The sequence below is a fragment of the Mastigoproctus giganteus genome, chromosome 7 (genome assembly GCF_048544385.1).
Source record: "Mastigoproctus giganteus isolate SK-2022 chromosome 7, ASM4854438v1, whole genome shotgun sequence".
NCBI lineage: Eukaryota > Metazoa > Arthropoda > Arachnida > Uropygi > Thelyphonidae > Mastigoproctus > Mastigoproctus giganteus.
In genome coordinates this window covers 8,061,089-8,085,264 of record NC_143581.1, presented here as the reverse complement: position 1 = coordinate 8,085,264, position 24,176 = coordinate 8,061,089, and the positions used below count along the sequence as shown (strand labels likewise).

Here is a 24,176-nt window from a genome sequence, read left to right as displayed (position 1 = left end):
TCTCCCATAAGTAAATACAACTGGATGGGAATGACCAATGCAGAGTCTTGTCAGAATCACTTTTTCTTGCCTGCTTCTCCTAAAACTAGATGCCCACAGCTGTGGCTCTATTTTTATCTGCAGTAATTTATTATTGATTTGAGTTTTCCTAAGTTGAGAACCATTGTTTCCTACATGTTGTTTTAATAATGGATTTGTAGTCAAGTATAGGGCACTTTCAAGGGATGCAGTATATTCTAATTGTTGGCAACATACTGATAACGTTCCTGAGGTCCAGTGTACTAGTTCCCCAAACAGTATGTATTCATCACCATTGGTTTTTTGTGTACCATTTTAATATGAAAATTCCAATGCTTATATTGGTCCTCAATCCACAGTGCTTTATGCAAGTGAATTAGATCCACACTACAGTTAGAGATACTGAATACAAAACCCGCACATTCAGTGTCTCTCCTCATATGGATATCTGTTTGTTATTCTTACAAAAAGAATTACCCATCTTGGAACTTAAGGCGATCAATAACTTTCTTCAGGTGTAGATCTCAGCACAACATTCCACACAGATCTGATCATCAATGACTTGCCTATAGCTTCTTTCATAGTAACCTTCAATATGATTCAATGTCGTTTTGCATATAATTTTACCAGATATATGATAAAAAAACATCACATGGGCAACATGCATGAATAAATTTTTTCCAAAAAAAAAAAAAAATACATTTCCCCCCAAATATGCTATAATTACATGCCTATAATGACCAAAATTAAGTTAAAACATACCTCAAGTATTTTATAAAATCTTCTTTTGAAGTGACAGATGTAAATGTTTCCAAAGAATCTTTGATTCTACTACCTAACTTGTTTATAAGTGGCAAGTTCATTTCTTCCAGAAAATCTAAATTTTCAACTGGATGACAGATTACAGGTTCTTCAATATTTCTAAATGCCTTTATTCATAAAAATCAAACAATAAAATAAAGTAAATTGTTTAGTTAAATATCTTACAATTTCATACTAAAACTAAATAATAAATAATATTTTTAATACCAATTTACATAATTAACACTGTTGCAGTATGCACAGGAATTGTTGCAAACTGCAACAAGTAATGCTATAGGTGCTAACTGCTACCTGTATACAAAAAAGAACACCTAATGAAATAATTTAACACTAAAAAAAAAAAAAAACAGCAGGTTAAACAAACAAAGGCCTGTACTGATCAAGGGAAGCAGAGCAGTGCTTCTCTTGCAGCAAAACTTAGTGCTCAAGATTAATGCTACACTCTAGCATTCTCACTAATTTAAGAAAACAGCCATCTCTATGTTTGTATAGAAAATAACTGATTATCTCTGACCATTCATTTGCCTACTCCTTAAGCACAATATGTGCTTAAGGAGTGGAAAAAAAGTGACAAAAGTCAAAAATGGCTTTTTAATTTAGAGTACTAGAAATGCAAAAAGACAGTTTTTTTTTTTTTTTTTGAAACTAGTCATGTACAACTATAATACTCCAATTTTCTGCCAACTTCCTTCTAAGCATGATTAGCCATAAATCCAGACAGAACAACACTTCTCATTTTGGACTTGTTCAGTCAAAGAACAAGTCCAAATCCATATTGCAATGAATAAATCAATGATCTAGATAGAATGTTACTCCCTAATGAAATACTAACTTATTTTATTTTCTGCATGAAATGCTTCTCTGGGCATTTCAAGTAGGATGTAATTACTTGAACTCAGAAATAGCTCTTGTGCAAAATTAAAAATATATGGATTCATCACAGAGAACCTTCAGGAACAAGCAAAGCACAGCATAATAATTTTACAAATATCAGAATATTAATTACTTCCTCCCACTGACTACTCTCAATGGACTTCAAAGAAATAAGGTAACCAATAAAAAGAAGAGAAGAGTAAGGGAAAGTTTGTACTTTCGATTACCCATGAGGCATGTCACGTAGGTGAAAAAGTTTGGAGACAAGAGTGCCATCCATGCTCATACCAAGTGAGGAGGGAGGGGCCCTAGTTACCCAATTGCAAAAGGTAGGAGATAGACCAGAGAACAGATTTGATTGATTGGTTAGTTGTGTATTGTTTTTTTAAGTTTTTGCATTTTACTGTGATCCAAGCCCGAGGTGGGAATCGAATCCGCGACATTTGGGTTGCCAGGCAGGCACTTTACCTACCTGGCTAGCCCGGTCAGCATGTTATGTAGTGTTGTGTTGTACTGTGTTGAGATTTATTGCCACATGAACTATGCAGGTACATAGAACAGAAGCTGCTTGGAAAATATTTATGAAAAAATTAAGTCAAAATACTTCTGAAATTACTAGAGTAAGAGTCTGCATTTCTACAAACTTTTCCATGAAATTTATAAAATGAGTTATCTGTAGATTTGACAGGAATCCATATTAGCCACCATTAATTTGAATGGAAGATTTCAAAGCAATGTAAGAGTTGACAGGATATGCATTTTTCCCATTACTTTAGAATGGACTGAAGAAAGAGCAATATGATGTTAACTTACAGTCTGCCAAACCCCATGCACTTTTTCTGACAGAATCTCAGTTATCGGTTGATTCAACCACAGCACATCTCAGGTGATCAAATTATTCGCTGTATGATTCCTTTTGCCTCAAAGGTGGTACTTGTGCATATGTCTGTTCCGATATTTCCTGTCAGAGACTTGGTAATTGGAATCTCCTCTTTTCGATCTTCCCTGGCTTAAAATCTCTTTACCTCATTCTGTCAAATTCATCTGTTGTCTCTACCATTCTCACACTAATCACTTGGAACTCTGACTTCCTCTCTTTGCAACTTGACTTTCTCCAGTCCAACTTTCCTAACAGTGAGGTAATTTTCCTTGGTGATTTTAATGTTCACAACTCCAGCTGGTTTCCATTTTTTAGTCACACAGATCCAGCTGGTCAAGACGCTGAGGCTTTGCAATTACTAATGACCTCACACAGATTGTTCATTTACCTACCAGAATACGGGACAATCCTAACCATACAGCCAATATGCTTGATCTTTTTCTCACAAACAACCCTTCTAAGTACACAATCAAAGTGAGAGTGGTCCTTTAGACACCTCAGAACACAACTTGGTGATTGTCTATTTTCCAATAGAGCCTTTTTCTCATGGCTATTCCCATGAGAATTCTCGTGTTGTTTGACTTTACAAGAATGTAAAATGGGATGACCTGCGAGATTTCTTTTCTTCTTTTCCTTGGTCAGATTACTGTTTAAAAACTTCTGATGTCAACATTTGCTCAGATTGTGTCAGTGAAATTACTCTTGCAGGAATGGAATCCTTTATTCCACACTCCAACTTAAATTCTCGTACTTAATCTAAACCTTAGTTTTCTAATAAATATGCTAATGCTGTTCAAGAGAAGAATGTTGCATATCATAATTGGCTTATTTCCAATTCTTCAGTTTCATTTTCTGTCTACACCAGAGCTCGCAACAATTGTAAAGCAGTTATTAATCAGTCCAAACTAGATTTTGAACAGGCTAAGAGTAGAAAACTTGATTCTTGCCCTAATGGTAATCGAGCATTCTGGTCTCTTGCCAAAGAAAATTCTGGTCTATTGGCCACAACTTTTGCCCATCTCTGCTCCCACCTCTGTCCAAACCAGATGGTTCTGTTGTCACTTCAGCCAAGGATAAAGCTGACCTGTTAGCATCCCAATTTTCTTCCAACTCATGTATTAATGATCTTGGTAAAACACCTCCCACCATTCCCAGAATACCTCATTCAATTCCTCCTGTGGTCATCCATCAAAAGGATGTCAGGAGGATTTTAACGAATCTCAATGCTAAGAAAGCTCCAGGTCCTGATGATATTTTTTTTCACTTGTTTTCAAAACCTGCACTCCTGAACTTACTCCTGTTCTTTGCTGCTTTTTTCACTTTCTTATTCCAAAGGTGTTTTTCCTTCTGCTTGGAAATTTGCTCATATCCAGCCAGTTCCTTAAAAGGGTGACAAAACCCTCTCATCCAATTATTGCCCCATTGCAATTACTTCTACTCTTTCTAAAGTAATGGAGAAATCAATTAACCAACAACTCTCAAACTATTTAGAAACCTTCCATCTGATCAACAATCGCCAGTATGGATTCCGTCAGTGTAAATCCACTAGTGACATTCTGGCTTATCTTATCTATTTATGGACAAATTCAATGGAAAAGTTCAGTGAAACATGCAGTTGCTCTTGACACCTCAAAGGCTTTCAATTTTGTTTGGCATAAAGGTATTCTAAACAAGCTTCCATTCTTGTGGTTTGCAAACTGTTTTTTGCAATTGGTTATCCAGTTTTCTCTCTGACCACTCACTGAGGGTGATGGTAGATGGCTCGCTGTCTTCTAACTTCTCCACTAATGCTGGTGTCCCCGAAGGTTCAGTTGTTTCCCCCCACTCATTTCCTCTTGTATATTAATGACCTTCTTCCATTGACCCGAAATCCCATCCATAGTTTTGCTGATGATAGCACATTGCATTCCACTTTCCAGTTTGAGCAACCTTGCCTGCTCAGTCAGCTTCAACTTCTCTGTTCCGATACCAATTCCTTAAATGCAGATCTCTAGGTAATTCTCCAGTGGGGCAAAGACAACTTAGTTGATTTTAATCCTTCTAAAACTCAGTCCTGTCTTATATTTCACAAAAAGGATTCTTCTGCTCCTATGATTATCTTTGATGAACTCCGATTTCTAGGCAAGATGATATATCTCTTTTGGGGATTACCCTGACTTCTAATCTCTCTTGGCACAAGCACATTAAAAATATTGCTTCCTCTGCATCAAAAAACTTGGTTTTTCTCTTTCACACTCAGCATTACTTTTCTTCCAAACAACTGACAGGACAGTTCAGATTTGTACTGAGCAAACAGCTGTTCACTCTGTACAAATCGCAAATACGCCCTACAATGGAATATTGTTCCCACATCTGGGCTGGTGCCCCCAAAATCTCTCAGGCTTCTAGATTCCATTCAGAAGAGGACAGTTAGGTTAATTAATGACTCATCTCTAACAGTCTCTCTCCACTCTGTCTCATAGACTTACTGTTTCTGCTGCATGCCTTTTCTACAGATACTTCCACAGTGCCCATGGAAGTATCTTTTCTACAGATACTTCCATGGGCACTGTTCTTCTGAATTGGCTTCTATAATTCCTGCTCTCTCTCTCTCTCTCTCTCTCTCTCTCTCTTTCAAAATAGTCTGAACACATGCCGCCACCAGCCAACATCCATTTACTGTCCATCTTCAAACTCACAGAACCAACTTTTCATCTTCCTTGTTTATTCATTCAACCACTGTTTTCTGGAACAACCTTCCTTCATACATATTTCCTGAAAACTAGAGTCTACAGAAGTTCAAGTCTAATGTCAACAAATATCGTCTTTCATCTTCTCAACCTCCAACTTATGCATCGTACTAAGTACTACCAGGTTCTAATACCTCTCATATTTGGGATTTTCATAAAAAAATAAAATAAAAATAAACTGAATGAGAGGGTTTTTCCTTCCTTTTTTGGGAATTGATTGAATATTATCAAATTCCATCTTTTTATTTTTTAAGGCAACCCCAAAAACAAAAAGGTAATCAAAACTCTCAAAAACCTTTGTTGAAACTGTACTTCAATTTCTATATGTTGAAATTTCCTGAAAATTTCAGCATACAGAAATTCGAGGACGACTATTCCAGAGAACAGATAAGAGGATAAATGTGGTAAATCTGATTTTGAACTGTGACTGGATGCTGACTGGTTGATGCATCTATTCAGACTTTTGGAAGACACCAGTGGAATTATTAATTCCAATTCAGAAGAACAGTGAGTGTGGAAAGCAAAAAATTAGGGGCATTACTTTCGTAGTGCTCCTTGTATTAGCATACCCTTTATACAGATCCTTGGAAATATCCCATAATTAACTGTCAATTTACTCATATTCTGTAAAATATTGTCATATTTTACTGGTACTGGTGCTCTTCTTAATGTTTACTCTAGCTAATAGTTCTCTATTTGTATTATATGGAGGTTAAAAGAAAAGTCTTGAAAGTTGTTAGACGAATTGATAGATACAAACTGAAAACTCATAACTTGATGTATAAATTGATAGATACAAACCTCATAACTGAAAATAAATAAAGTGTAAACTCTGGTTATCAAACTTTCAATTGAACTGATCCCAAAGAGCATTATAAATGGGAAAGCATTATAAGTAGAATATCTCCTTATGAGACCTCTTAAAAACAGCCTTAAAAGGGGGAGGATTCCACTTAAAATTTACATTCATCAATATTTCAGTAGATAAGATAATCCTCATATTTAGCTTTTATTTGCAGTGTTTATGTAAGTTGAAAGCATGCACAGTTAATGTATTATGCTACTTTTTTTTGGTACCTTCAATATTTTTTGTTTAAAAAGAATGGAAACTTTTAAAAAGATTTTATTAAATTAAACTAAACATATCTTGTATACTACTCTTTAATAAATTTGATAATTGAGAGCTATTAAATGCTCAATAATTCCTATATTCTATTATATTATAAATCAACAGGGATTACCTTTATTTACTCTTTAAGTATGATAAATGAATTTTTAATATAATACTCATAATAATAATGCTGTCAGCAATGAAATTTATTGATGCTATGTTGAACACATGCACACAAATGCCATTAACTACTGTACAAGAAAAGCAAAAATTAATGTTGAAATAAAAAAATTTAAAAAAAAACCTGGGGAGAGTACATGAATGCAACGATGAATACTGAGTTGTAAACAGATGCCAATTCACCTTCAAAGATTCAAACTAAATATGAAATAACGCAAATGTCATCTGCTCTGGAAATGATTTCTATCAAGTAAACAAACTGCACAATAAATGATTCCTAAAATTTAGTCTTTATCATCCTATTCTCAACACCAAACCAAGAGGAAGGAGGGTTATATCCAGGTTTATATTCTTCTTGGAATCTTAAAAAAAATAATAATATATGCAGCAAAACATTTAAACAGAAACAACAGCCATTAAAAAAATGCATGCCACTTCATAGGATTGATAAGGGGTCCAGCAGAAAAGAGCAGTAAAAGTGAAACGGTGCTACAAGTGGAAGTCTACAAAATTATAAGGGAAGTTTACAGTACTTGTAAACTCAATTGACTGCAAACTGCAATACACAACATAAATCTGGCAACCAAATTGCTCCTTCAAGCAACACAAGTTTGTATCTATCAATTCATAAAACAACTTTCAAGACTTTTCTTTTAATCTCCATATAATACAAATAGAGAACTATTAGCTAGAGTAAACATTTGTCTGATAAAATTACTACCTGATAAAATTGTCTGATAAAATTTAGGCATACAGAATCACTGCAAAATATTTTTCTTGTCATATGCCTTTTTGATTCAACTCTTCCAAAGTTAATATTAAGCAAACTATTTCTATATACCTTTTGTTCAATTCAGCAGTGAATTGAACATATCATAAGCACACACAATGGTTGCACATGTAAATATTATATTTTTATAAAAGCTTTTGACTCACACTTTTTTTTTATTTGAATTCCTTAATTACAGGACAATTATTAATATTCCAGAGAGATATTTTTATCTACATTTTATACAAGAACTATAATTGCAAATTAACTAAAACATACCTTGATTGCAAATTGACTTTATCTACCTTAATTGCACAGAGAAGAAAATTAATAAGGCAACCAATGCTCACTCTCTACTCTTCCATTAACAGCCGCTGCTCTACAACACAGCATACGTTGTACTTATGTGCAGTTGGCACTCAATACATAACACATCAAGGTGTGATTTTCATGAGGAAGAAATATGTGCAGAAATATTCACATGGACATACTAAAATTTAAAAGATATAATAATATAGGAGGGATATATCTATCAGATAAGTTCACTATAATTCTTCTCTGGATGTAATAATCATTAAACTATATCCTAAATTAATATGTCACATTCACAACAAACATTACAGCACAACTATTCAGAGGCACCTCCATAGCCAGGTGAGCAGGAGCAGCAGTGCGTAGCACACGCTTCTTGATTAGACCGGGATTCGAGCTCGTGACCACCAAAATATGAAGGATGCGGAAAGGTCAGGGAATGACCACCGCATATCCCTGGAGCAATATGGCCTTAGTTGCTAATGCTATTAAAAACCAAATAACAACAACAACTATTTAAGCCTCAGATATGTTACAGTAACACATGTCACCTTTCTATAAAAAAAGTAACTTAGTTATTTGTTTCCCCTCCCCATGTGAAGAATGATCTTTGTAGTAAACAAAGCAAGGCTGGTCAAACCTGAACTATTACCACTAGAATGGGTAAAAGTGTCCATTTCTGCATCTGTTCAAAAACCTTCTCTATCAGTCACAAGTATCTGGTTTAGTATTAACAATGGCAAATTGATGCAAGAGAGCAAACTTATACATGCATCAACAAAAAATAAAAAATTAAAACACGAAAACATTACCCTCATCTCATCTGCCCATCATGTCTAATGATTTGGTTAATCACCATTAAATTTACTAAAATTACTCATTTTCACAAAACCAGATGGAAGTTCATTCCAAATCACTTAGTCTGTGGCTGAAGGATTAAACACATTAGCATTCACAATTAATTATTATCCAAATTGCTTAATTACAGTACAATATTCTTATTCTGCAGACAACATTTCTATCTACATTGTCCAAGCACTATATTCACTAACTAAATTAAAAGGCTGCATCTTAGCTGCATAATATAAAGCAACTACTGCTCTCTACTCATCCATGAACAGAACTCAACAATTTGTGAGCTCCTATGAGCACTTTGGTTTGTATAATAAATCAAGCTCTTATTTCATGCAATGCTGAATAAAATTAAATAACACAGTTAAATGATTCTGTGTGAACATTTAACCCATTCATTAGATCATTTTAGAATTAATTTTAAGATTTAATATTTTTATGAAAGATAAATTACTCATTTAATTTAGATACATATACTGAAATGTCAACTTAATGTAAATAGTTATATTTACAGAACATTTCAGTCTTACCATTTCTAAGAAGGAAACATATGCAGGAAATCCTGATTTTAATAATAAATGGCATATTTGTTGATAATTACTTAATCGTTTTTCTGCAGGTAAAGGAACTGATATACCATCTGTAAAATTTAAAATGAACAAGTACATTAGACAAGAATTACATAACAAACACTATCAAATTTAAACAATAGTTAAAAAAGAACCAACTATAATATATATATATATATATAGTATAGTAGTAATATATAACAGTTGAGAAGCAAAATAATTTTGCTTCTCAACTGTTTGAGAATATATAATTAATGTGTGGTTTGTAGAATTTTGCAAATTCTACAAACCACACACACACTTGGTTTCTTGTTCATTACAATATAAAAATTAGAATAGCAATAACATGAAGAATGAGATTTTAATAATATATGATATGATCTAAATATTACAGATCTTTTTCATGAATTGTTTTGGCAGAATGCTTATAAGGATCAGTTATTCACTCCCAAAATAGGAATTTTAGAATCACAATTTTGCAATGGACCAATGAAAGAATATCAAATTTGTTTTAAACTGGGAAAATCTGCAACTGAAACTTATGAAATGTTAAAAACTGTTTATGGTGATGAAATGATAAGTATTACCTGCATGTTTGACTGGTATAAGCAGTTCAAAGAGGGAAATGAAGGTCAAACATGGCATTGACATTATACAGATCAATCATCTATCCTACTCTCCCAATTTAGTACCAATGGACTTCTTCCTCTTTTCCAAAGTGAAAACAGCCCCCAAGGGAAAGGGATTTCAGGATGTTAAGAATATAAAGAAAATGTAACAGCTGAATGAATCATCTCTTTGGATGTCTTTGCTGACTCTTGTCAGAAAACAGTGTAACAAGCACATTCAATCAGGTGTTGATTACTTTGAATAAAAATAAAACCATTTTTCTTCACTTCGTGTTCTCTTCATTGCACTGGTCTGGGAACTTTATAGTCACCCCCTTGTACATGAATCTTAGTGCTCAAGGAGCGAGCAAGTTATAAACTACATCCACACCCAAACCAATGAAAGATTAGACACCCAACAATCATGTGAGAATGATGATTTTCATCTTACTTAGCTTTTAGCAGCTCATCTGAAATTAGCTATGCATTTAATATTCTCATGTGAATGGATAGTGGGTGCCCTTTCATCAGTGAAGATGTGGGCATCATTTACAACTTGCTTCTCAAGTATTAAAATTCATAAATGCATCATGATCATCTTTGGCCATTGTCTATCCACTGCAGGATGAAGGCCTCCTCAACAAGTTTCTAGCAACTGTGGTTTTGTCTGCTTTCATTGTGCACCAGAAAATTTCACAATTTCATTGCTCCACCTTATCTTTAGTTTTTTTCTTGGGCATTTAGAGTATCCATTCCAAAATTCTTTGATCCATCTATCATCAGTTCTTCTTGATATGTTTTTTCGATGATGTTACAGACTTTGGTTCGTTGGCAAATCCATGCACATGTTTTTCACATTTGGTTATATTCAAAATTCTGCATTCCATACTTCTCTCTGTGACCCTCAGTCTTTGTAAAGCTTTGGCATCCATGTTTCACAACCATATATTAGGACAGGGAGGATACATTGATCAAAAACTTTCGATTGAGACAGAGTGGTAAGTTTGTCTCGAAGACTATATTAAGCTTTCTAAATGTTTGCCATCCCAATTTTATGTGTCATTCAATTTCTATCATGATGTTTCCATCTGTTGAAATTTCTTGTCCAAGATGAACATATCTTTCCATTTCTTCTAGTCCTTGTCCATGATTTTCTTTGGTCTGGTAAATTTGTTGAACATAACCTGTGTTTTCTTGATATTCATCTTCAAACTGAACTTCAGGAGTGGGGTCCCTCCAGGATCGGTTCTAGGACTGCTGTTGTTTCTCATTCTCATAAATGACATTGATGAAGTGATAAAAGGTGTGATGTCAAATTTGTAAAAATTGGTAGAGTTGTTAATGATCACTACCAAGCAGAACTCCTTCAGGATGATTTGAACAGATTTCAAAGATGGTCAGAGAAGCAACAGCTATGTTTTAATGCTGCTAAATGCAAGGTCTTACACTTGAAGAATAGCAACCCCCAAATAAATTATACACTTGGTGGGGTTGAATTAAAAACAGTGGAAGGGGAAATGGATCTGGAAATTACAATTCAGGCAGATATGAAGTTTTCTGAACTGAACAAGGCAGCAAGGAAAGCTCATGGTTGATGATTTATTGAACATTATCCTGCAGAAATAAGGAAGCCAGAATCCTACTGTATAAAGTAATTGTAAGACCACATTTGGAGTACTGTGTTCAAGTATAGAGACTTCACATGAAAAAAGATATTGAGCTTCTTGAAAGGGTCCAAAGATGGACAACTGGAATAGTGAGATTGGAAAAAGATATGAGGAAAGACTCCGATTATGTGGGCTACAGAGCTTGGCAACCAGACGCCTCAGAAGTGACCTGATTAAGAGGGATTAGTAAAATTAATGAAGGTGGAATTTTCAGTTATAAATAATTACAGAATTAGGGACCATACATTCAAATTATAGGGAAAGAGGTTTAGATTAGATTGTAAGAAGTTTTCTTTCAGCCAGTGAGTCATTGGTAGAGCTGTTAATAATCCCTCACAGGTAGTTGAGATTGACAGTTTGAATAAAGTCAAAGGTCAACTGGATAGTTACCTGTGTGAGGAGAGAAACATATAATTTGCATTTTCTTATCTACTTGGTGTGTTTTTTTTTTGTGCCAGTGCAGCAAAAGCCTATAGCTTACTTGCACTATATGGCAAATACTATTACTATATTAAGGATTCCATTTTATGAGATTTTATTGACTTTTAAAACCTCAAAAACCAATTATCATTAAAAATATGATTACTTAATATAGCAAAATAAGACACATACCTTCAATATATACCAATTCAACATTAAACAACAATTTCTTGTGAGATTTTTCAGCTAATCCCTACAAAGTAAATTAAAAGAACAGCATAAATTATACTGAATAACATAGTTCCTCATAGCAAAAAATCTCAATTCAGTTAGAATTTTTTAAACAAATCTTATTCACAACTTATTTAGCATCATTATTTTTAAGTTAACAGTAATTACTCAAAATATATCAAAGAATGTGATTAAAAAGAATGCCTACAATAATCCAGTATTCTATGTATGCTTTACAGGTGGTTGACAATATGTAATCAGAAAAAAAAGAGCAATAGCCAGAAATCACCATATATTCAGGTTATTGTGGGAAAGACTACTTGAATATCAAATGCAAGCTGATCATATTTTTTAACATCAAACAGGATTAACAGATGCACCAAGAATTTGTTCCACTGAGCCAAAAATGTCCCTGTTATTTGCATGTGTGACAATCTCCAACGTGTCAAAAATGACATGCTTAATACTGACACACTTACTCAAAACAGTTTGAATATTCAATGTTCAAAACAGCTTGAGAGGAATAAACACTTTCACCCTTCTTTTCAGAATCACTATCTACTCTACTAAAACTGAATATTCTTTCAAGCAATTGCTTTCCTACCACTTAAATGTTAATAAAATTTGTCTTTTGTCCTTATACTAACAAAATGAATCCACATGAAAAAAAGCTTCTTTTTGTATTTTGAAGAGATTGTCACTAAATTCAAGTCAATCACTTTGGACTACATAATTTTTGTTATTTGTATAACAAATTAAGTATTTATATTTTGTTGATGCTCATAATTTCGCTATAACGCTTAAGAGTGGAAAGTACTTTTCTGAAAAATGCCACTACCATTATATATTTTGAGAATATTCTGAGAGACACTGAAGATAAATTACATACCTGTTGAACCATATGTAACAATGCTGATGAACAAGCACCACCTGAGAAAGCAAGCAAAATTCTATCTTTAGGTTTAACTTGGTGCGATTTGCCAATAGTTGATCTGAACTTGTGGGTGCAGTAAGATAAGAAGCATATCCTGAAATTTATCAGTTTGAAATAATATTTTTGAATTTCTATGATCAATTATATGAAACTTAATAATTATACAATATTCAAATAAAACAGAATTAAGTACAAAATCAGTACAATACACCTAGGAGTAATGGAAACACTGAACTGCATTGCAGATTAGAAACATTTATTAATAATTTGTAAAAGATAAATTACATTATACAAGAAGGGGAAACTGGTTTTTTTTTTCTAGCCGCATTGGGGATACAAATGATTAAATTAACATCCTAAAGGTTCTGATTATTAAACACAAGTTAAATAAGTTAGATAATGCACGCATTGTAATATATTTTGGACATGTTTGATTATTAAAGTAGCCTGTGGTAAAAACTCCTATAACACACTCAAGAAGTGTTTACCAAAGGTTTATCATGTGATAGTCACACAATGTTCAGGAATTTCAAGGCTTGCTGGGGATCTTCATGGAATAAACAAATACATGAACTGTTTTAGGGTGACCAAGAGTAGAAACAGTTGCATCTCTACCTGCATGTACACTAATCCTAGGACAGGAAGGTGAGAGGAGTTATGCTCTCAGTAAAGAAGCACATAAAATTGAAGGCAGTGCATCCAGCTGATGTAGGTGACCAGTGCAATGTTATGTCAGTTTTGAAATAAACACTGGAAAAACGAAAATGAGAGTAGGAGTGGGTTATAAGCTTAATGCCTGTGATGATTGGCTGGTTGGTTGTTTGGTTCATTGGCACCTAAAACCATAATGCACCTAGCCAAACCTGTGATGAATATAACATACAACTGAACAGACAGACAGACAGAGGGAAAGTAAATCAGACTGTCTTATAATGAGAGATACTGTATTATGGATTTTTTGGATGACTGTCTTCCACACCAACATGTCAGAGAGGGCAACAAGCAAATGCAATACACCATTTATCTGATTATTGGCAGCAACTCTTCAAGCATTAAGATGAAAGACCTACTATGTGGCAATAATCACACTGTACTGATGTGGGATTTATTTAACCATGTAATTACTGTGAAGGGCAGAGAGAAGGGCTCTTGCTTTCATAAATATGACTGCAATGATCTGAGACAGATTTTTAAATTCTGTGCAGTGGAACCAACTGATGAAGTTTCCAACAGCACACAATTTAAAAATCTGTAAATCTGTAACAGCACAGAATTTAAAAGTGGTCTGTAACTGAAAAATATATTGGGAAACACTGATTTAGAGGAGCTTTTGTAAGTAGGAAGAAAAATGTCATTATTTCTCTGTATGAGATGATGATCACATTTGATATATGTATTTAAGTTTTAGGTCTGGAGGCCGCACTTAAAAAAAGTGCGGATCTTCTAGAGAGGGGTAAGAGAAGAGCAAAAAGATTAGTAAGGCATACTAATCAATGTCCATATGAATGGCAACTCAGAAAGTGAAAACTGCAACTAGGCATCTTGTGGGGGACTGAATCAGTAAAATAAACAATAGAGAAACACATTTTCAACAACAGAATAGGGGGAGAAATCACAGATATAAAAATCTTAGGCTGGTATCTCACATCTACACCCTTGTAGGTCACTGCAATAAATTACCTGCCAAGGAGAGATTAATAGACTAAAATGGAATTAGATAGTTACTTTTTGGCAATGGGAAAGTATGACTGATTTGGATTTTTTTGAAGAAGAAGCAGGAAAAAAATCCACTTCCTTACATCATTAGCAGACATACTAATTCTTGGGAATTGGGGGGGGGGGGGGGAGGAATGAGAGAAATGACTATACAGTAATTAGTAATTCTGGGAATTACAGGCCACTAGAAGCTCTCCACTGCAGCCTATCAACAGATACTAGGTGAAATACCAATTCACCAGTGCTGTACCCCATCCCTATGGGCCTCAGGAGATATCTTAAGCTCATGGCTAATACCCAAATAACCTCCACCCAGCAATACATCAACCCAAGGTAAGGGGCATTCTTCAGAGTGGCAAATGACCATTTGGTACTGTTTATAGAGAATCAACAATGTAGGAACTCCCCTTTATTTACAGATTGCATCTCTCTCTCTTAGCAAACAACCCTAGGCCAATAGATTCACTCCAATGATCCCCAACCAATCATAAGACACTCCTTAGCACACAAATCCCTCAGTCCTTTGTGTTCTGTGGACTAGGATAGTCATCAGTAAAAAGAAATGTGGCAATACTTTATTAACCATTTTTAAATTTCTGATCTTATACAGGCTGACCTCAATTAACGCAATTAATTTGTCCTGCGAGCACATAAACGGAAATGCATTAATCGAATATAATAATCAATAGGAAAAATTATAATTGGTCCTTGATCTTCAGGAATGTCCATAAAGAATTTTAAAAATACCTTTTAAATAACTTTTTAACTGTATACCATGGTAACTGTTTTTTAACTGTTTACATGGTATACCATGTAAAAGATAATGAAAATAATTATGGAATTAAATGTTTATTGCATAAAAAACAGCGGTTCCCAAACTGTGCGCCATGGAATATTTAAAATTTTCGAGGGAAACACAGCGATACTCCATATCTGTTGGACACCGTGCAAACTACTAGCTCGAGGTAGTTCACAGTTTCAACATTTCTTATTAAGTTGTTTGGACCTAACTACTTAATAAACGGAACTGTTAGGTATTTCTTTTGGACCAAGAAAGTTTGGGAACCTCTGACATAAAATACACAATGAAGAAACAATTTGTTACAGAAATATTTGAACAGAGTTGACTTTCTCTTTTCATCAATCAATTTCCTCTCTGGGCCCTGGTGAAATAAATACTGCAGAGAACCTCAAACCTTTTGTTTGAGATTCTCTGCGATACAAAAGATTTCATCTAGTTCTTTTACGGTTATCTCCTTCGCGGTAACATTTTCATCTGGCTCATTTAAAAATTAGAATTTTTAAATGCAAGTCTTCATTGACTTTATTAGCAGGGGACAAACAAGTAACACGTCGTTTTCCGATGGTTGATGGAAGACACTGAGGTGGGCAGCAGGCAAACATTTGTTTATTGCCCGTCCAAAGCACAGTAAGCCTAACACGCAATTCAAATCTTTTTTAACTATCACATAAAATAAAAAATAAAAAATTGCGTTAACTGGAAATTTGCATCACGTAAAGTGAAAAGTGGTATAATTTTTTCAAACAGCGGTAACTGAAAAACGCGTTAATCAAACTCGTGTTATGCGAGGCCTGGCTGTAATAATCAGTTAATTGTTTGTTAACCTAAAGTAAAGTAAATAAATTAATACTATCTCAGAATATAATGCAAATACTAAATCATTAAATATTAATGATTTAGGAATTTAGCCACCATTTGTTACTGGGTGATTTGCTTTGTAGTTGTATTTGTTATTAAAAGAAAGTTAAGCTACTTTAAATATGCTGGTGTGACTGCATTTTGGTTGGTAGTTGATTCACATAAGTTGGTGTGATGTACTATAATCAATGTTAAGCAGGTTGTAGAACTTACAGATTTTGAATAGCCAATACTGTGTAACTGAACAGCACTGGGGAGAGGAGGGAGTTGGTGGGGAAATAAGCAAAGATATTTAAATTATAGTTATTGCATTTCAGAAAATCAAAAAAACTACATTTGCTGGAACAAACTTTATCTGTTGTTGTGGAAGTTGACAGACAAGTAGAACTATACAAGTAAATAAATTCAAGGCAGAACTAGACAAACATTTGGAGTGAATGGATAGGTGAAATGGGAAGGTTTTTTTTTTTTTTTTTGTCTGATGCTGTATAAGCTTGCTTTCTTGCATCATATACTTCTCCTAATGCTAATGTATTGTTTTCTTTACTCAGAGGCAGTATCCCACATTATAAAATGCCTTTCAACATTCTAAATTAATACTCCTTTATTTAATCCTTTACTCAAAAAGCTACAATCAGTAATAATAAACTTTATTTTAAAACAAAATTTATTGTAAACTTCCTGTGAAAAAAAAAAAAAAAATACTTTGGAATACTGATACAATGAAATTTCAATATACCTGCATAAAGGATCTTTTTTCCTTAGTACAACTGAAGCTTTCTCTCCACATCTTTTGCAATGACTTCCAGTGCTAAAGACAATAAAAAAAGAATTTAAAAAAATTTACTTGAGTTACTTGAATTAATTACTCAAAAATATAAAAAAAAAAAAAAAAAAACAATAATTAAACAACCTAACCTAAATAATGTTTGCGAGTCATGATACAATGGTGGGTTGACCAATCTGAGACTTAAATTGCATGCAACTCTTTCACAATTAAACTCTGGTTCTCAAAGAAACTGGACTGGAAAAATTCATTCCTTAAAATGATAATTTTATGAACAGGAAAGGAAAAAAAATATAACAAAAACTCACAAGTATTAATCAAATATCTAATGACTTTAATGACAGTCGCAATTTTTCCAAATATGTTCATTACACAAAAATATATAGACTGTGTCTTGCCTTAGAAAAGTGCCAAAAAATTTACAAGAACAATTATTATACTTAATTGTGCAAGATTTCATCATAAGAAAAAGTGCAATTTCTCCAATAAATATCAAAATTAGGGTAAATACCCAGTTTTTACATATCGCTGACAAAACAAACAGATGTTGGACACCAACATCTTAGAAGAAAAGGACATTCTTACCTAGAGACAAATAAGTTCTGTAAATTGTAATATCTTGAAACTATAGGCATATTTATACAGTCCTAAGGGGCTTTAACAAGGATGAGTACAACAAATTCTGACAGTATTTTTATTCTTTCTTGGGTGTTTACTATTATTATTAGCCATATGATGCCAGTGGAGTGAAAGCCCCTTTGGGTTTTCACTCCACTTATTTGTGATAGACAGGTATCTATCCAGCCAAACTTTGAACTTCCCAAGCTTTCAGGAGGTGATTATTCTCTTGTATAAGGTACACCTTGAGTACTGCATACAAGTCTGGAAGCCTCATTTTAGGAAGGATGTAGATTTGCTAGAATAAGTACAGAGAAGGGCAACAAGACTGGTGAGGGGAACAAAGGGGTGCTCTTGCAAAGAAAGACTTAAGTTCTGCAAATTTCAGAGTCTGGAGACTAAGCATCTACGAGGCAATCTGATTGAGGTGTATAAGGCCTTGATGGGTTGAGCAGGTTCAATGCTGATAGGATCCTTCCTCTTGCTCAGATTACAAACCTGAGGGGACAAAATGAAATTGAGGAAAGACAGTTGTCAAATAGATGTGTGGAAATTTGCCTTTAGCCAGCGGGTAGTTGATTGTTGGAACAAACTTTCATCTGTCATTCTGGAAGTTGATAGCTTAAATAAATTCAAGGCAGAACTACACAAGTATTTGAAAAGAACGGATGGGTGAAATGGGAGGGGTTTTTTTTTTTTTTTTTTTTTGGCTGATGCTTTATAAGCGTACTTTCTTGCATCATATGCCTCTACTAATGCTAATCAGCCTCAACCACCCATGAAAGTAACTTTAGCATTAGCAAAGGCACATGATGCAAGAAAGCAAGCTTATATAGCATCAGCCAAAAAAAAAAAAAAAAAAAAAAAAAAAACCCTTATTTCACCCATCCACTTATGATAAGACTATAGATAAGGCTATATTAACTATAACACTATATTAAGCTATCAACTTCTACAACGACTGATGGAAGTTTGTTCCAGCAATGAACCACCTGCTGGCTAAAGGCAAACTTCTGCACATCTATCCTACAACCGTCTTTCCTCAATTTGAATTTATGCCCTCTCAGGCAATTATTCTGAGCAAGAGGTAGAATCCCATCAGCATTGAGCATTCTCAAACCATTCAAGGCTTTATACACCTCAATCAGATCACCTCGCAGGTGCCTAGTCTCCAGACACTGTAATTTGCAAAACTTAAACCTTTCTTCATAAGAGCAACCCTTTGTTCCATTCACTAATCTTTTTGCCCTTCTCTGTACATCCAACAGCTCTACATCCTTCTTAAAATGAGGCCTCCAGACCTGTATACAGTACTCAAGGTGTGGCCTGACCATTGCCTTATACAAGGGGATAATCACCTCCTTATCCTTGCTAGAAAAATTCCTGTATATCATTGACAAGACACCATGAGCTACTCTTGCAAACTGTCTGCACTGCTCAGAAAACTTCATATCTGCCTGCACAATTACCCCCAGGTCCTTTTCATTCTCTACCATTGTCAGTGTGGTACCACAGAGTTTTTTTTTTTTTTTTTTATATTACTCCAAAACAGCCGAAGCCTTACAGAGGAGGAATTTGACAGTAGCAATATAGTAATCATTCTATTTACAATCTGTACACAATGTCAGGTATCAATATACAATTTCAAATATACAAGGCCAATTTACAACATATACAATGCATATCATGCGTTACAAGCGATTTGCATTTTAGCAAAGCTATGGTAACAGAAATTTGTATTTCTAAGCATTTTGTTGTTTTTCTTTTCTTGATAGTTCACATTAAGTAGTTGCATTGATTGATTTGTGTTATTATTCTTATTGTTATCCCTATTTTTTTTTTTTTTTTTCTAATTGTTATTTCTTTGTTCATTGAAGAAAAAAAATTTTTTTTTTTTTTTTGTTAAAGCTAAGTATACCTATCTTTATAGTATTATTATTGTTGTTATTATTAAATTAGTCATTTATTTTCATTCTCTATTAGTTTGATTGTAAAACCTTTGTAGCTCTTTTTTGATATTAATGTTTTCATTTAGGATATCAATGTTGGATTCATTCAGCAATTTTGCAGTTCTGTTGAAGTAATGGAATCTGAGTTGATCAGTTCTGAATGGCTCTTGTGCCAGCATATTTTGTCTTCTCAAGACTCTTGGAGGACAGCTGAAGTTGATGAGGTAGAGCAGCTCGGGGGCATCGAACTTTCCAGCCACGAGATGCATTAGGAATTTGCAGTCTGCTGCAGCTCTTCTTTGGTAGAGTGGTACAATCCCGAAGTGAATGCACCATTCATTGTAGGATTTTGTGTTCAATTCCAACCTAGATTTGTACACCAGGAATCTGACTATGGATTTCTGAATATGTTCCAGTTGTTTTATAAGAATTTTGGTGTGAGGATTCCAGATTTGTGAGGCATATTCTAGAATTGGGTTGATTATCATTATGCAAGCTGTTTTTATGAGCTGTACATTTGGTGAAATTGAAGCAGATTCTTTTAACCAGTACAAGGAATTTGGAGGCCTTAGCTGTAGTTTTATTTACATGTGTGTTGAAGTTTCCCTTCTCAGAAAACCATACTCCCAAATCTGAAACCTCATGTATTCTCAATAGCTCATGATTATTAGCTTTATAGGGATAATTAATCTTGTGTTTTTTGTGATAGTCTGCGACAGACATGGTGCAGCATTTGTTTAAGTTTAGTGTTAGACCATTGTTTGTGATCCATCGGGTGATGGTGTCTAGTCCATTTTCCAGTGATTCACAGTCTTGTGTTGTTTTGATGGTTTTGTATATTTTCAAGTCATCTGCATATGAGAGCACTTTGCATACAATACAACACGTTGCATACAATCTTTTATGTCGTTAATATATACAGCAAAGAGTAGTGGCCCCAGAGGAGAACCGTGTGGGATTCCCCTTTGTATATGGAAAGTGGAGGAGTATCTTCCTTCAAAATGAACTCTGCTTTTCCTGTTTTCAAGGAAGTTAGACATAAGTGATAAGGCATTACTTGATAAACCTATGTGCTTTAATTTGAGGCAAAGCAACTTGTGTAGTACTGAGTCAAAGGCTTTCTGTAGGTCAAGGTATATAATGTCTATTTGATTGTTATTATCAAGGCTAAGTTTTATGTCATGTTCAATGGGGAGTAGGTTAGTCACAGTTGATCTGTCCATTAGGAAGCCATGATGAATGTGGCTGAATTTATTTGTGGCTGAGTTGATACGTTACTCTGGGATTACTGCTTCCCATATGTAGTACTTTACATTTGTCAATGTTAAACCTAATATGCCACCTCTCAGCCCATCTGTTCAACTTTTCTAGATCCTGTTGCAGCAGTGTACTGTCATTAGTGTTATTAAAAACCCTGCCAACCTTCGTATCATCTGCAAACTTGGACAAGAAGCCTGATATACCATCATCAATATCATTTATAAATACAGAAAACAACACTGAACCCTGAGGAACTCCACTAATAACATTAGTCCACGAAGAGCAGTGTCCATTGATTACCACTCTCTATCTTCTCCCACTGAACCATCCCTTTATCCATACCAGCAATTTGCCTCCAATGCCACACTGCTCCAATTTGTGCAGCAGTCTTCTATGTGCAACAGTATCAAAGGCTTTTCTAAGATCCAAATATATGATATCAAAGTTATTCTTTGCATCCAGTTTTTTTGTGACTACACCGTAGTATCCAATCAAATTAGTCAGACAAGACTTCCCCTTAACAAACCCATGCTGTGTCCGAGCTATAACTGAAGTCTTGTCTAGATGATCCTGAAATGCTTCTTTAGCCAGTGCCTCCATTAATTTCCCTGCAACAGAAGTTAAACTAACAGGTCTGTAATTACCTCTGTCTCCCTTTGATCCTCCTTTGTGGATTGAGGTCACATTTGCACATCTCCAGTCCATGGGTACCTCCCCTGAGTCCAGGGAAACACTCATAATTATGGCTAAGGGTTTGCTTACTTTCTTTGCCGCCGCCTCCTTTAATATAACTGGATAGATTCCATCCACCCCAGGTGCCTTTCTTGTGCTTATCTTCAACAATTTCTCCTCACTTTACTCTCAGTTATTACAAGATTATCTAGCTTGCTGCCAGAGTTGAATACACCTCTGGCATTCCCCTCCCTGACTTATTCCAATGATTAAAAATTCATTGGCTAAAAGAAAACTCCTGCAATACACTAAAATTTAATTTTAACACCCCTTCACCCACCATTTGAATTTATAGCTCCTAGTTCTGGAATAATTTATAAAAGTGAAAATTTCATCCTCATTCAATTTAATTACACTTCTCAGGGCCTCATACCTCAATCAAATCTTCTCTAAAGCATCTAGTTTCTAAGTTCTGCAGCCTCCATATTTAGTCTTTCCTCACATGGGCACCTGTTTTCCAATCTTACCAGGTGCACTGCCCATCTTTAGACCCTTTCAAGAAGTTCATTTTGGTGTGGTCTCATACTTGAACATAGTATTCCAAGTGTGGTCTCATAATTGCCCTGTACAGTGGTATTCTGACCTCCCTATCTCCATAAGTAAATGCTTGATATCATCAATAGAACACCATGGGATTTGAGGATCCTAAATCTTTCTTCCCCTACTCTTTTTAGCTCAACCCACTGACGTATGTGTGTTATTTTGGGGTTGCTATTTCCCCACTGTAAGACCTTGAATTGTTATGCATTAAAAGATAGCTGCTACTTTTCTGAACATCTAAGTCATTAACTACTCTACCAATCTGTATATCATCTTCAAATTTTGATATCACTTAAGAAAATCGAGAGCAGTCCCAGTATATAAGAGGTGGGGATCCTTGGGAATTCCCACCTCTTATTATTATTATTATTATTATTATTATTATTATTATTAATAGCCATGTGGTGCAGGGAAGCCTGAGGTTTATGTTGCACCAGCCAAAAAAAAAAAATTCTGAATTACCCTGAGAGAGAGAGAGAGCAAGAATCAGAAGTAGAAAGGATTCACCAAGAAAGAGAAGAATGATGACATCCAACTCAGGGCCCTGGGGTGTCAAGCCCATACTCACCAGATGTGAGCCCCATATGTTAGCCCAATCTGATGAATTATCATTAATCACAATCTTCTGCCATCCTGCTAATGATTTTTTTTCCGATTCCACCATGATACATACATATAAAGAGACATAAATGTAAATTTAAACAACTGATGACTGCAGAACAGGTGTGTAGCAATTTGCCTTTAGCAAAAGAGTAACCGATTGTTGGAATAAACTTCCACCTAGTATTGTGAAGGTAGGAAGTTTGAATAAATTTAAAGGATTCGAAATTTATTGAAGGGATGGATTGATGCTGTATAAGCTTCCTTTCTTGCATCGATTTGCCAATACTAATAGTAATTTCGAGTTTTCAGAAGGCGAGCCACCAGAAAAGGAATTTGTCGTGACTCGCCTTTGCATAAATTCAATTCCTGAGCACGCTTCAAATATTTAAAGGGCCGAGATGGTGTTTACATAGAAATTGATGCAGCTCACTGCGCAGCAAAAGTAAACGGAATTATTTTATATAAGAGGAGGCCGGTATTTTCTACTCGCATTCAAATCTCCGCTGGATTCTGAAAGTGCCTCCTCCTTGAGTTTAAAATACGTGTTGACTGTATTATATTTCTAGTAGACATAAATGTGCATTATGAAATGTAGACAGTAAAAACGAAAATTACTTACACACTATTAGATGCTTTAAAATTACCACACTCACAGTTGTGAGTTGAGCTTGAATCATACTCTTGAACGGAACACATCCTTTCATATGGCATAGAAACACATTAACAAATAACAAAGAAACGTCGGGTTGTTCTAATAAAAAAAATACAAATAATTTTAATCAACTTCTAACAATCCATGTAAAAAGAGCACGTTTCTGCCTCAAATAAACACGCTGTTGAGAGTAGCGACATCTGGCGCCCATAATTGGAAACCTTCTACTGGATAGAACATACGTGAAGTAAGGAAAATCATTGAGTAATAAATAAATAAATCTTTATGGTTAGTGTACTCCAAAATATCGACACCAATTATTTACTAGATGATTTTTTTTTTTGCGCCTTTATAAATTCCCCTAATATCAGTCAAAGAAATTTCCACATTAATATTTAAATGAAGAAATAAAATTATTACGTGAATAACCCCGGGGGCTCACATCTGGTGAGTATGGGCTTGGCACACCCAGGGTCCTGAGCTGGATATCATCATTCTTCTCTTTCTTGGTGATTCCCTTCTACTTTTGACTCTCTCTCTCTCTCTCTCTCTCTCTCTCTCTCTCTCTCTCTCTCTCTCTCTCTCTCTCTCGGGGCTGCTCGGGGGCTTTTTTTTCCTGGTGCAGCATAAGCCTCAGGCTTCCTTGCATCATAATAATAGTAATAATAATAATAAAGTAAAGTG

The 24,176-nt window shown here is 34.7% G+C and overlaps 1 protein-coding gene across 1 annotated transcript in view; it reads right to left on the bottom strand.

Annotated features, from left to right (window-relative positions):
• The window catches only part of LOC150082467 (cytoplasmic tRNA 2-thiolation protein 2-like), a 28,274-nt gene extending 4,709 nt beyond the window's left edge, over nucleotides 1–23,565 (bottom strand). The window contains exons 1-6 of the mRNA XM_090377772.1: nucleotides 23,460–23,565; nucleotides 17,091–17,162; nucleotides 12,931–13,069; nucleotides 12,003–12,063; nucleotides 9,077–9,186; nucleotides 781–947 (exon numbers count right to left, since the gene is read on the bottom strand). Of these exons, the coding sequence (XP_090233898.1) occupies nucleotides 781–947; nucleotides 9,077–9,186; nucleotides 12,003–12,063; nucleotides 12,931–13,069; nucleotides 17,091–17,162; nucleotides 23,460–23,551 (641 nt within the window). The 5' untranslated portion in view covers nucleotides 23,552–23,565. The remainder of the gene's footprint in view (nucleotides 1–780; nucleotides 948–9,076; nucleotides 9,187–12,002; nucleotides 12,064–12,930; nucleotides 13,070–17,090; nucleotides 17,163–23,459) is intronic.
• Nucleotides 23,566–24,176: the final 611 nt, after the last annotated feature.